Source organism: Gossypium hirsutum, chromosome D02 (assembly GCF_007990345.1).
Source record: "Gossypium hirsutum isolate 1008001.06 chromosome D02, Gossypium_hirsutum_v2.1, whole genome shotgun sequence".
NCBI classification, from domain to species: domain Eukaryota; kingdom Viridiplantae; phylum Streptophyta; class Magnoliopsida; order Malvales; family Malvaceae; genus Gossypium; species Gossypium hirsutum.
Window position 1 is genome coordinate 54,813,515 of NC_053438.1, and position 15,839 is coordinate 54,829,353.

The window sequence follows — 15,839 nt, forward strand, 5'->3', positions numbered from 1 at the left end:
GACTCTAGCCAACCGTCGCTTTTTTAGGACCGTCTTACACTAGATCATCACTTCTCAATGGCGAATGCCACGCCGTTTTGTCTCTTGGGCTCGACAACCACTGACGTAGTAAGCTAACGAACCGACTGTGCAACCTTCCCAAAACATACAAAGCAACACAAGATGAAAAGATCACTTTTAAGGGGATATGGACCGAAGTGTCAGCCCCGTAATGCGGAGAAACGATGAATATTTGTTGAGAAGGCTAAGCGCGAATTCTAAGCCTCATGAACCTTTTTTGGGGAATCTCGATAACCTTTGGTTAGATGAATTTAGTGGCTCACGCTTTTTGAGAAAAAAGAATAAACTTAATAAAAATAGAATTTTATTGAATAAATGAAATGAACAAAAGCTAGAGCTTTTTGGAAGAGGGAGCTTTTACAGAAAAGATGAGTGAAATTTGTGTCACTCCATCCCTTATTTGTAGTACTCAGACAACCTAGTCTATCCCTATCTAAATTCTAAAAGAAAAATAAAGATAAAAGCTAAAATTAAATCTAAATAATAATCTTAACAATAATCCTAATATAATTAAAATTTAAATAGAGTCTTCCATACTTTGCATTTTTGCCCCCAAGTCTTCCATACTTTGCATTTTCGGTACCACTTCTTTCCTATTTCGCATGCTGACCTATTTTATCTTTAAATTCACGTTTTTGCCCCTAAATTTCTTTTTTCCTTCAATTTAGTCTCTAGAAGATAAAAAATCATAAATAGCTCAAATTAGTAGGATCATACTCAAAATAAATATGTAATTAATACATAAAAATATGTCATTCTAGGTATAATCAACCTTTTTTAAGCTTCCACACAAACTTATCATTTTCTGCATAAATGACTAACTTCTCCTGCACTGAAATACTTCAAAACACATACCAAAGCAAGTACAAATAACACAACCAACTTCCTATCAGTTTATATCACCTAATCAACTAGTAGACATATCATCTTATTACCATGCCATATATATATCAAACAATCACCTAAATACAAACTTTTCAACACCAATTCATATTCAAATATGCCAACTCAATTTCCACATACACATCTCAAACCATTTACCAAAACATACCATTTCATCAAGACATTAACATTGCCAAAATTGTGTATTAGGTTGATTTTAACTATGTTCAACATTCAAAGTTAACATATACAAAACACCTATGTACATGCCACAAATTTGTACCTAAAACGATAAAAATCTACTGATTCAAAAATGGGATAGTGTGAGCTCCAAACAATCCACTTGACATTTTTTCACAAGGTGAAATCTACAAGGAAAGGGAAAACAAGGGGATAAGCATAATGAATGCTTAGTAAGTTCATATGAAATTTACTTAACTTACCTTAATAATTCAATAAGCTAATTGGCTATCAATATGACATTCTTTGGCATATGTTGGCTAATGCATAACACCATATACAACCAATATGTTAGTATAATTTTCATATCAAGAACATGTAACAATGATCATATACAACAACTAAATTTAGAAGCATGTACCATTAAATTTATATGCAAACCATTTTAATTTTTTCAATTTCATTAGGTTAAGTTTTACCCGGGAGAACCTTAGTAAATCGAACTTGGATGCACGGGACTATTTTGCTTACACAAGCTGTCATAGATCAAGATTTCTCACACAAGATGACATTTTATGAATTGTCTCACACAAGTTGACATCGTATCAAGGTTAACAGTTCAAACTAAACCAACGATATATATAAATTGAGAATCCGTAACAAATTTTGGATCTCATATCATCATGTAAATCCTTGATCAATATCATATTTAATCCTAATGACATGTTATACATATCCTAATCTTTTATTAAGTTCACATGGGCATCGTTATCGTAATCGTCTCATTTCAATCCTGTATCAGTAAACACATGTCATACATATCCTGTAAACATTTAACATTTATATTGGTACTTTGTACCCTTTCGTAATAGTCAATAATTTCATGTTTTACAATTCAGTCCAAAATAAGCCAATTATGCCAATTTCACCAATTTCATTTGGGACTAAACATGTCAATAGAATAAATACAATACTATATAACATAAAAAATTGTAAGTTTCATATGAACTTACCTGGCAAAACAACAAGCAAATTGTATCTTTAAGGACTATTTCACAATTTTGTATTTTCCCCGATTATTTTCGATTTGGTTCAATTCCTGATCTATACAATTATTCAATTCAATTTATCAATACCAAAATTTTTTATATCATTCCATAATATCCATGAACCAATTTAATTTCATTTTTTTGAATGCCTCTAAATTTTTACATTTTATTTAATTTAGTCCTTAAACCGAAATAACAATATCTTTCAATTTTGAGCTTCAGTTTCGTAATCAATCTCAACCACATCCTTCTAAGACCCTCTATTATCTATTATTATAGAAATTTCTCAAGAATTATACAATTTATACACTTTGGTCCTTTTGAACAAAACTAACACTTAAACTTTACAATTTAGTTTTTTTTTCACATCTAGGCCTAAAATCTATCAATTTAACACCAAATTTTTTAAGAAATCAACAATGACAACTTTCAAAAACTTTAACAATTTTGCAAATACATGTGCTAGCTAAATCAAGCTCCCATGACCTCATAAACATAAAATTTACAAGAAAATGACTTAATTAAGCTTACCAATTTTAGGCCAAAAGTTTGAAGCTTTTGAAACCCTATTCTTCTTTTCACAATCGTTGGAGAAGAAGATGAATAGAAAATGACTTGTTTTTCTTTGAATTTTAACTTATATACTTTATTTAAACTAAACTAATCATAATTAATTTAATTAAACTATAATTAAATAATCCTTAATCATAATCCTTAAGCCAATTGGTTTAAATCTCTTTGCAATTTAAAAATCTATAGTGATAATACTTTTACAATTTAGTCTTTGTACCTTAATTAACTATCAATTCAACAAAATTACTGGACCAACGTTAATATATTTCTATAATAGCCTCGTAAATATTAAATATTAATATTTACAAACTCGGTTTACGAAAATGAGATTTTAAAATCACATTTTTCGAAACCACTAAAAATCAAGTTGCTACAGCCTTAATGAATCTTTAAGAAATAATGAGAGTTAATTCCTTAATGGGTACCTCAAACCTTAATCGGTATTTAACAAATAATGTAATTCCAAAATCATGAGAAAATTACATAATTTTTTAAATGCTACATAAAACGTTAAAAGAGTCTTTAAGAAAAAAAAGTAATCTGGCAAATTCACTTAATTTATTAAGAGTTACTTAAAACCTTAAAGGCTGTTAAGAAATTACGTAATTCCTAAATAATGAGAAAATTGCATAATATCATCATAAAAGTTACTTAAAACCTTAAAATGAGTTTAAGAAATTAAGTAACTCCTAAATCATGAAAAACTTACTTTCTTAATGGTTATTTAAAACCTTAAATTGCATTTCCCTTTTAAAAGAACCCCTTAAAGTGTATTTAAGAAATTAAGTAATTTCTAAACCACAGGAAAGTACTTAATTTTTAAAGGTTACGTAAATCCTTAAAGGGTCTTTAATAAATTATGTTACTCCTAAATCAAGGGAAATTATTTAATTTCTTAAATGTTACTTAAAACCTTAAAAGTGTAATTAAGAATTCAAGTAATTCCTAAATCATACGAAAGTTACTTAAAACCTTAAAAAGTCTTTAAGAAATTATGTTATTCTTAAATCAAGAGCAATTACTTAATTTATTAAAGGATACTTAAGAAAATAAATAATTTCTAAACCATGAGAAAATTAATTAATTTCTTAAATGTTACTTAAAATATTAAATTGCATTAAAGAAACTAAGTAATTCTTAGATGTTAGGTAAATTAAACGTTATTTAAAACAGGAATTTTAAGAAATTAATAATTTAAAAATCATGAGAAAATAATTTAATTTTTTAAACGTTACTGTTACTTAAAACATTAAAGAGCATTAAAAATTAAGTAATTCAAAAATCATTGGAAAATTAAATCTTAGATAAATTACTTAATTTCTTAATCGTTCCTTACAACATTAAAGAGCTTTTAAGGAATTAAGCAACTCTTAAATCTAGGGTAAGTTAATTTTTTAAGCGTTACTTAAAATGTTAAAGAGATTTTAAAAATTTTAAAGAATTAGAAAATCATAGAAAAATCTATTAATTTTTTATACCTCACTTAAAACATTAAACGACTTTTAAAAAATTAAAAGAGTTCGAAAATCATAGAAAAATCAATTAATTTCTTAAATGTTACTTAAAATATTAAAGAGCTTTAAACAAATTAAGTAACTCCTAGATCTTGGGTAAATTATTCAATTTCTTAAAGGTTAACATTAATGCACTTTTAATAAATTAAGTAATTCAACATTATTTAGTTTCTTAAAGATTACTTAAAATATTGTTTTTTAAGAAATTATGTAATTCTTAATCATACAAATTTATTTGGATTGCATTTGTTTTCTCACACCTCAAAATATAGGGAGTTAATTGTAATAGATAGATAAAAAAATGTATAGGATTGAGTGGTTAAGTGTTTACTGTCCTCCCTAAAGACTCAAGTTTGAGCCCCCTTCCTCCCATTTCCTTTATTTACGGTAAAGTCACACATTGAAATAAATTTATACAGTTAAGAAATAAAATTAAGAAATTAGTTTGAGAGGTCCCAAGTTCAAATCCCTCATTTTCCTTTTAGTTTTGTGATTTCAACGAATACACCCCAAAACGTATATATGATTAAGTGTCTAAAATAAGATATAGGTTGAATGGTTAAGGTGTTAGTGCATCCTCCTTAAAAGCCATGGTTTGAGCCACTCCTTCCCCTTTTATTTGGAATTTTTTGAAGTCTCCAGAAAAAAAAATGTACAATTAAATGTCAAAAACAATAGTAGTAGGCTAAATGGTTAGGGCGTCATCCTCTTTAGAAGCTAAAGTTCAAGCCCCCCCTCCCACCATTCATTTTAATTTCAACAATTTCGACAAGGATAGGGGAAATTTGCAAATTGCAGCCCTTTGCTCCTAATTTGGGTAACTTGCATATGACGTCCCTAGGGTTTACAAACACTAGATGTTTAACCAATTTTTTTTAATTAGAATTTATATCTTGCAATTCCTCAAAATTCCAATAAAAAATAGAGTTCGTCATATTTTTCTCTTCTTTTCCTAATTAGATTTTCATATTGCCCCTTTTTAAATCCTAATAGAATTTGTTCTCCAACTTTCTATTTATTGTCTTTTTATTTTCTTTCCCTCTTATTTACATTATATTTTCATCTTTCTTGCTATTGATTTATTTTGCTTCCTCGAATTAAAACATTATTGTAACACCTTAAACCCTACCTAGACGTTACGGTCAGATTATGAGGGTTACAACCTTACGTAAAAATATCACATTTATTTTTCGTAAAAACTTGATTTTAAATTCAAAAAAATAAAGTTATCAAATTTATCAAAACCATAAATATTCAAATGATCGTGTGAAAACACCATGTCGAAAACCATATTATACCCAATTTTACCAAAGCAATCCTGTATACTTGACCAATTGAGTTGTAAAACATTATATCAGATTTCAAAGATTTTGCAACGAAGAAATATTTTAGAATTTTGTCTTTTAAAATCATAGTATATTTTTGATTATGCCATCTTGATTAAAATTCTGATTACGAATAACACGTTTGCAAATTAAATACCAAAAACCAATAATAATTTCCTAAAAAATATTAAAAGTTTGAAAAGTCCGGAAAAAGGTCCAAGACATACTAAACTAATAAAGTGCAAACCGAGCTCTAAAGTTGTAGTCCAATCCTAAGCATGAGGATCACCTAAAATGAAACAAAACAGACAGGTGAGCTAGAAGTCCAGTATGTGACTTGGCCCACAATAGAATTTACTTACGGAGTTTGCAAACACAAATAAATAGTTTGAAATTTTCATATCATATAACATATCAGACATATCCTACCCCTATTTGCTACAAAATACCATCACTGTTAAACTCTGAAGTCTTATCATCATCAATCTACTGAACCTTACTGATTAAAGACTCATTCAGAAGCTACTTACTCTTAATCTTATCCAACCAATATAGTTTAACTTGCAACTTAGCCAGCATCCTACCATCATCAAACAAACTTAGGCGAGCAAACATCGCCCTCAACTCGGACATAGATCTTCAATTAAGAGCATCGACCACCACATTGGCTTTACCAGGATAATACTCAATCGAACAATCATAGTCCTTAAGCAACTCGATCCAATGACACTGCCTAAGATTCAACTTCTTCTGAGTGAGGAAATACTTAACGCTCTAATGATTAGTATAGATGATGCACCTTTCACCTTACAAGTAATTCTTTCAAATCTTAAGTTCAAAGACAACTGCGACAAGCTCAAGGTCATGCGTCGGATAATTATCCTCGTGCTGCTTAAGTTGTCTAGATGCATACGCTACCACCTTACCCTGTTGCATCAGCACACAACCTAAATCGGTATGAGACGCATCACTATACACAATGAACTCCTTCCCAGATTCTGGCTAAATTAGAAATGGTGCCTGAGTAAAAACCGATTTGAGCTTTTCAAAGCTCAATTGCTACTTAACAACCCAAACAAAGGAACCATTCTTACATAAAAACTTAGTCAAAGAAGCTGTTATCAGTGAGAACCCCTCGGCAAATCTCCGATAGTAACCTGCCAATCCAAGGAAACTTCAAAACTCAGTCACATTTCTAGGCTGCTGCCAATCTAGAATAACCTCTATCTTTTTAGGGTTCACTTTTATACCCTCAACAGAAATCACATGCCCTAGAAATATAACCTCACCCAACCAAAGTTCACATTTACTCAACTTAGCATAAAGTTCCTTCTCAAGGAGAATCTGAAGAACTACTCTAAGATGCTTATCATGCTCATCCTCGGTCTTAAAGTATACCAAGATATCGTCAATAAACATGACGAAAAACTGATCCACATATGGCTGAAAAACCGGACTCATAAGATCCATGAATGCAACCGGAGTATTATTCAAACCGAGTGGCATGACAAGGAATTCATAATGCCCATAGTGAGTTCTGAAGGCAGTCTTATGCACATCGGCCTCCTTAACCTTCAACCAATGATTCCCTGAATAAATATTAATCTACGAAAACATAGACGCCCCACGAAACTGATCAAATAAGTTATTGATCCTTGAAAGTGTATACTTATTCTTTACTGTCAATTTGTTTAACTGACCATAATTCACACAAATTCTCATAGAGTTGTCCTTCTTTTTGATAAAGAGGACCGGTGCTCCCTACGGGGACACATTAGGTCGAATAAACCCCCAATCAAGAAGTTCATGAAGCTACAACTTTAATTCCTTCAGCTCCTTCGGTGCCATTCGATATGGGGCGATAGACACCGGAGTTATCCTTAGTAAAACCTCAATTTGGAACTCAACCTCTCTATTTGGAGGTAAACCCGATAACTCTTCAGGAACGACGTTAGGAAAGTCCTTAATAGTGTGAATACCTTCGACAGTCGAACCCACAATTCTCATACCATACACATATGCTAAATATGCATCACATCTTTTACAAACCAACTTTTTGGCTACCAGAGAATAGATCATATTAGAGAGGTACTCTCGACACTCGCCGACCATTACAACCTTCTCACCATCTCCAACCCTAAAAGTTACCCTCTTAGGTTCACAGTCTAATCCAACCCGATGCTTTGCCAACCAATCCATTCCTAGTATCAAATTGAACTCTTGGAAGGGCAAGTCCATTAAATTAGTGAGGAATACAAAGCCTTGAATCTCAAGCAAAAACCTCCTGAACACTTTACTAACCTGAAGAGATTGTCCTAAAGGACTCACTATAGAAAGCTCACTACTAGTGTTCTCAGCAAAAATCCCCAGATTACCCGATACACTACAAGGTCTGTAAGAATGCATAGAACCACAACCAATTAATGCAAAATAAGGAATTGAATGCATAAAAAACGTATCGGCAATCATATCGGTCACATCCAAATTCTTTCGGTGCCTCACCGCATAAACTAAGGCTAGCTATCTAGCCACCGTACCTCTGCCGGGAGCCCTCTGACCACGTCCACCACCATTACCTCCTCTCATCTGACCACGACACCTAGCAGGCTATTGCACAATCCTTTAAGGTTGAATCTGACACTAAATCAGTGCCTGAACTAGATTAACCATCAAGGAAACTCACCAATCTTATGCTCAATAGACCCACACCTATAGCAAGCCCCAATCCTCCTCCAACACTCGCCCGGATGATGTCTATTATAAAACCCACAGATCGATACCTGCTCAACTCTAGCAACAGGCTCAACTTTGACAACTAGCTCTGGCTCTTGAGGTATCTCGTACCTAGCCCATTTCATAGGTCACTAAGAAGAACTAGAAGGACCTGAATCCTTCTTCTTCTTGTTCTGACTCTTCTCTTTCTATTTTTTCTCACGCTTAGCGCAATTAACCTCTTTGGTAATTTTTGCCTTCTCTACTAAGGCTTCGAAGACTCGCTCCCACTAGGGAGCTATCAGAACCTTAAGGTCGTACCTTAACCCTTCCTCAAATCAAATACTCTTATCGTAATCAGTCTCTACCAATCCACGAGCATACTTACTCAACCTCAGAAATTCGCTCTCATACTCAGCCACAAATCTATCACCCTGAGTCAGCCCCATAAACTCGCGTCTACGGGCCTCAACATACCTCGCCTCTACATACTTATTCTAAAAGGTATTCCAGAAGTAAGCCCAAGTCAACTGCTTAAGTTGCGTGCCCTCCTCCACAGTCATCCACCATTGATAAGCCTTGTCACGAAGCAAGGATACTGCACCCTTTAATTTTTGCTCGGGGTGCAATCAAGATTATTCATAATTCTCTCTATGGCTACCAACCAATACTCAGCCATGATCAAGGCAACCCCAGCGACACCCTTGAACAATTCAACCCCATTGGACTAGAGTCGTTCAGTTATTGACTCTTAGCTCCCAAATCCAGTATAGGTCTCCACGACCCTATCCAAAACCCTCAACATAGCTTGGGACAGTGTGTCATCCCCAGCAGTCTGAGCCCTAGACTCAGTCTCAGCAGTTGGAGTTCCTACAATTTCACTTGTGTCTAATTAGGGTATACTGCCCATAAAAAATAGCTCAGCTCGAGCCCCTCGATGGCGACCACCGCACCCTTAGGTACCACGTCTTCGAGGTCTATGAGTGCTCATTTTCTTATCTACAATTTTGAAATTTTATGAATCAGTTGAAGTTTTAATATCTTAATTTTTAAAGTTTTATCGAAAATACTTATCAGAACCTAGAGAGTGTATTATTGTACTACAGTTGCTAAAGGCAAATATTTATACTAAAGTATCTTATGTAGAAATATCTAAAGCATAACTAATGTTCAAATTTTTTACTTAGATTGGCACAGGAGTCTCGGTTTCACTTTTTGAAAATAAAAAATTATATTTTAATGGGATTTTTATTTAAAACCAAAATTTATCTTTCCAAAACATTTTTTTACACAAAATACACAACCCAAGTTTTGAAACCTGCTTTTGATACCACCAAATGTAACACCCCAAGCTCAGCCTAGACGTTACGGTCAAATTATAAGGGTTACATCCTTACGTAAAACATTCACGTTTATTTTTCGTAAAAATTGATTTTAAATTCAAAAAAATAAAGTTATCAAATTTATCAAAAACATAAATATTCAAATGATCACGTGAAAACACCTTGTCAAAAACCTTGTTATACCCAAGTTTACCAAAGCAATCCCGTATACTTGACCAATTGAGTTGTAAAACATTATATCAGATTTCAAAGATTTTGCAACGGAGAAACATTTTAGAATTTTTTCTTTTAAAACCATAGTATATTGTTGGTTGCGCCATCTTGATTAAAATTCTGATTATGAATAGCACATTTGAAAAATAAATACCAAAAACAAATAATAACGTCCCCAAAAAAATTAAAAGTCCATAAAAGGTCCAAAACATACTAAACTAGTAAAGTACAAACCGAACTCCAAAGTCGTCATCCAATCCTAAGCATGAAGATCACCTAAAAATGAACAAAACAGATGGGTGAGCTAGAAACCCAATGTGTGACTTAGCCCACAAGAAAATTTACTTACAGAGTTTGAAAACACGAATAAACAGTTCGGAATTTTCATATCATATAACATATCGAAACCATATCGTTTAACAAATCAAAATTATATCATATAGCATATGAAACATATCATACCCTCATCTGCTACATATCATTTCTGACCAACCAATCACACCAATTTGTGGTGGTATGCCACTCATAATTATGCAGCTAAGCTTCCTGACAGAAATTATAGTTTAATCGCCATAAGTGCAGTAAAACTGCCATATTACACATTCTCCATCATAACATAACCTGTCCCAATGCATAGGTATAATCATAATCATAGTATCATACATACATATATCGTAAGTCGTATGGCATGCATACCTAAACACATATATATTTATTTACCGAGATATAGCATAGCATATAATTTTAAAAAATAGAACTTACTTAACATATTTCTAAGCTTACCCATTTGTATATATACTAAAAATTACGCTTTTCCCAGGCTTATATAATGCCCATGGACCTAACTTTTGAGTCCCTTTATCATCCCTTAATCGAGCCTGAGAATTGGTGAAAAGGCCCACAAGACCCAATAAGCCAACTCGTGTTGTCCGCATGGCTAACCTGTTCAGGCTGTGTAATCACACACGGTCGTGTGCTCCATACAGCCTGGCACACGACCAACTATACGACCATGTGGTGCACAAGGTCTGTCAAATGACCTGCCACACGGCCGTGTGATGTTGGGTAGTTTTGAAAATGTCCTATGTTTCGATTTAATCAATAAGGAAGAAAACCCAAGGAAAAAAGAAAGAAAAAACAAAAGAGTAAGAAGGAGGGAAAAGAAAGTCGGCAAACTTGGGGAAAAAAAGAAAGAGAAAAAAATATGCAATAGGTGGGAGGTTTGGACAGTTGAAAGTAGGAGAGAAACTAGCAATTTGATAAATTCAAAAATAAAAATATTTTATTTTAATCCAAATCCTAACCTATCAGATTTTAAAGAATTCAAATGAAACTCTACTTCCCAACAAAAGCTGAAGTAAAAAATATTTCACATTTGCGCACCAAGAGATTCGAACACAAGAACAAAGAGTAAGCTAACAAACACCTTACCATTAAACTAGTAGGCTCATTTTGCCTTAATTTGCATGGAAATAAGATTTAAGTCAAAATAATAGAGATAGAAATTGAGCTAAAAATTAAAAAAAAATTCAAGGGAAGGACTCAAACCCAAAACCTCACACACACCACCACAACACTCAACCACTGAACCAAATTAAATTATTTGCTATAATTTAACATTCCATACTAAAGAAAATTTAAGGTGTTACAATCCTCCATTCGATCATTCTTTCCATCGGGTTTATCTTTGTGTCAAAAGTATCCCTATTCTTGACAAGAAACGAACAGATTTTAGGTACGCCAAACCAGAATCGAGTGTAAGGAACGTCAATTTGACTCTCAGTGAAAGGTTTGTGTTCTTTACTAAGTGAACCGAGGCAAATCGTGTCTAGGATTAGGGCCACACAGTCTCCCACACAGGTGTATGAACCACACAGCCACCATATGGCCATACGCCATTGTTACATTAGGGTACATCATTTTACACACAACCTGCCACACAATCGTGTCTCCCTTGTAGGTTAATTTTTGCATTTGCCACATGACCACAGTCTATTATAGGGCTAGCCACACGATTGTGTAACCCTTCCACACGGCCGTATGACATATGTTTTACAATATTGCCCAAAAATTCATGTTATGTTCACTTTAGTCCTTGTATATTCCTTGAATTATTTTTAGAGTTTTTATTTGCTTAATTAAGTCCCAGATATTGTGTTAATTTTGGAATCTATGATTTAATTCCTAATTTTTTTGTTACATCGCATGATATGCAAATATTATATGCTTTATGTTAAAGTAAAACTGATAAACTACTAGTGAAAATATTGTTACTACCCTATTGAGAACATGATAAGCATGTCTACTGTTAATGATGAATTGAGTACATCTTAAACATGTCTACTGTTAGTGATGAATTGAGTACATGTTATTGTCTACTTCTAATGTTGAAATTTTCTATTACAAAGCATGACATACTATATTGCATGGGGTGGGACGGTATGTACAGAAGAAGAATTGGCAGTTTATCTACAAATTTGTTGTGTACCCATAACCTATTGGTAGTTTTCATCTACGAAATTTTGCTGTGTATCAGAGTTCTAGGGAGCTCTTACTGTGGTGTGTAGTAGAGTTGGGTAGGATCTTTTCTGTTAAAGTAAAACTGCATTGCATTCATAAGCATGATATTGTGTTTAGTTTATCTGAAATAACGATATTTTGAATTGTTATTCGATTGTGATTATTCTATGTATTGTTATTCAGTATATTTTATCTATTGTTTGTACTGATTTTTTTGTGATTGAACTCACACTGAGCTTTATAGGCTCATTGCCCCATTATTTCTATATTTATAGATAACCCACTAGGTTAGGATGCAGACTCGACATTTGGAGGATCTCTGCTCGGAACATTTTTTTTATTTAAAGTGCTTTAGGTTTATTATCCACATTTTTTATTATTCAAGACACTATATTTTTTTATGATTAAGTTGTGGCATGGGACTTAGGTTTTGGTTTTATATAGCATGCATGACATTTAATTTGGTTTTAAAATGATGAAATATGAATTTTAATTATTTGTGCATGGCATATAATTTTTATTAAAACTAAGTTAAATATCATTTTTCCGTTGCTAGACTATAAACAAATTTTGAGTAATTAACAAATTAGAAATGAACTAAGTTTTCAAAAGTAGTCATCGTTAGAGGAAAAGTATTTTACTTAACCAAAGTTTTGTTAACTCGTGAGATTTTCTAAAACTAAGTTAAGTATTTTTCTAAGATAAACAAATGTTTTAAAATGATTGGTTTATAAACTTCGATAGCTTATTGGGTCATTTCGGTGGTAAATGTAATCTTTCAATTTCGGGTCTAACGTCTAGGCTGAGTTTGGAGTGTTACATGTTTCATTAAAAACAACTTCCATAAAATGATTTTCGGAAAATGTATTTTTTTTAAAACTTATATTTTTTGGTGTTTGGATGATTCTGCGTAAAATATTTTCTTTTGTTTGGAAAAGCTTCTAGAAATCATATTCCAAAAGTTGTTTTTAGTGAAATAAATACAACAAAAATATATTTGTTACGAAAAATTATAGTAGCATTTCCTTTTGACAAGAGAAATTCATTTTATAATAAGCTAATATAATAATTAATATTGTTAAAATTAAGTGACTCAAATCCTTATTTAAATTAAATATTATGGTAAAATAAAATAAAAGAAGTATAATAAGGTTTTTTAAACCTTATTAAACTCCATCTATTTAATATTATTAGAATAAGGAGTTTCACTCCTATTAGAATAAGGTTTAAAAGCCTATAATAGGCATAGTCTACTCCTCTTGTAATTAAATTCGAATTCGACATAGTGAATTTTCTTCTCCTCTGCCCGTGGTTTTTTCCCGAAAGGGTTTCCACGTAAAATCTGTGTGTACTTTATTTTTCTATTTCTTTTTCTTTGCAATATATTGTCATTACCGACATTATATTTTTCTCAAATTGGTATCAGAGCTTCCGGGTTGTTCATCTCAAATCACAGTGATGACGTATTTGAAGTACGAAATTTCGCTGTTGGATCGCAACACCAGATTTGCGTTGTGGCAGATAAAGATGCAGGCAGTTCTTGCACAGATGGACTTAGAGGAAGCCCTGCTAGGGGTAGATAAGATGCCTTCAACATTGACGGAGGAAGAGAAGAAGCACAAGGATCGAAAGACGTTAACACAGTTACATCTACATTTGTCTAATGAAATTTTGCAGGATGTGATGAATGAGAAGACCGCCACTGGATTATGGAAGAGGTTGGAACAAATATGTATGTCAAAAACTCTAACTAGCAAGCTGCATATGAAGCAGTGTCTTTATGCTCATCGTGGAATGCATATTTAATGACAAGATTGGAATGCTGATGATGATCGTGGAAGGACACAGGAACGGAATCCTCGCAGTAAATCTAAAGGTAGATCGAAGTCTTCAAACAGAGGTAAAACTTGTAACTTTTGCAAGAAGAAAGGGCACATTAAATCTGAGTGCTATAAGTTACAGAATAAGATCAAAACGGAGGCTGCGAATCAAAATAGAAAACAACTAGAAAATTCTGGTAAAGCTGATATTGTAGAAGATTACAGCGATGGTGAACTTCTAGTCACTTCTGTCAATAATTCTAAAGTGAGCGAGGAGTGGATCCTTGATTCGGGTTGCATCTTCCACATGAGTCCCAATCGGGATTGGTTTACAACTTACAAAACAGTGTCTGAAGGTATTGTGTTGATGGGAAATAATGCTTCATGTAGAATTGCAGGTGTCGGAACAATTAGAGTTAAGATGTTTGATGGAGTTGTCAGAACACTTAGTGACGTACGACATGTTCCAGAATAAAAGAGAAATTGAATTTTGTTGAGTACTCTTGATTCAAAAGTGTACAAATACACAACTAAAAGTGAGGTTTTGAAGATTTCCAAAGGTTCCCTCATTGTGATAAAAGGGCAGAGAAAGACTACCAAGTTATATATTTTACAGGGTTCTATTGTTACTGGTGATGCAACTATCTCATCCTCTTCCTTGTCAGATGATGATATTATTAAAATTTGGCATATGTGCCTAGGGCATATGAGTGAGAATGGCATGGCCGAATTGAGAAAAAGAGGACTTATTGATGGGCAAGGAATTTGCAAACTGAAGTTCTATGAGCACTGCATTTTTGGGAAGCAAAAGAGCGTTCGATTTACCAAAGGAATATATAACACGAAAGGAACATTGGAGTATATTCATTCTGATCTCTGGGGGCCATCCAGGGTGCCTTCGAGAGGTGGAGCTAATTATATGCTAACTTTTATTGATGATTTTTCCAGAAAAGTGTGGGCGTTCTTTCTGAAGCAGAAAAGTGATGTGTTTTTTGCATTTAAGTATTGGAAAACCATGAATGAAAAACACACGGGAAAGCAAATAAAATACCTCCGCACAGACAATGACTTAGAGTTCTGTTCTGATGAGTTTAATAAATCGTGCAAGTCAGAAGGGATCGTGAGACACTAGACAGTTCGTCATACTCCACAGCAAAACGATGTTGTAGAACGAATGAACAGAGCGATCATGGAGAAGGTTCGATGTATGTTGTCAAATGCTAACTTACCAAAGTCATTTTGGGCCGAAGCAGCCTCTACTGCATGTTTTTTTATCAATCGATCTCCATCTGTTGCCAATGAGAAAAAGACTCCACAAGAGGTATGGTCTGGTAATCCTGCTGACTATTCTAATTTAAAGATTTTTGGTTGTCATGTGTATGCTCATGTTGATAATGGAAAATTGGAACCAAGATCTATTAAATGTGTTTTTCTTGGTTATAAAGCTGGTGTAAAAGGGTATAACTTATGGTGTCCTGAAAATAGAGCAGTTGTGATTAGCAGAGATGTTGTTTTTGATGAAACTACTATACTACTTAACTTATCTCTTAAAGACTCTTCCAATAAAGAAAATCAAAAGCAGGTGGAGCATCAGATTAATCTAGAATCTACAACAGAATCAACTACTAAAGCCAGTACAAAAATTCAA

The 15,839-nt window shown here is 33.1% G+C and overlaps 1 protein-coding gene across 1 annotated transcript; it reads right to left on the reverse strand.

Annotated features, from left to right (window-relative positions):
• Positions 1-6,405: 6,405 nt before the first annotated feature.
• LOC107907940 (uncharacterized) lies at positions 6,406-10,786 on the reverse strand. The gene is made up of 7 exons (XM_016835237.1): positions 10,661-10,786; positions 8,689-8,792; positions 8,293-8,427; positions 7,474-7,975; positions 6,834-7,155; positions 6,678-6,740; positions 6,406-6,530 (listed from the first exon to the last, which is right to left on the reverse strand). Exons 1-7 carry the CDS (start codon positions 10,784-10,786, stop codon positions 6,406-6,408), a joined length of 1,377 nt encoding a protein of 458 aa, XP_016690726.1.
• Between the last annotated feature and the right edge of the window lie 5,053 nt (positions 10,787-15,839).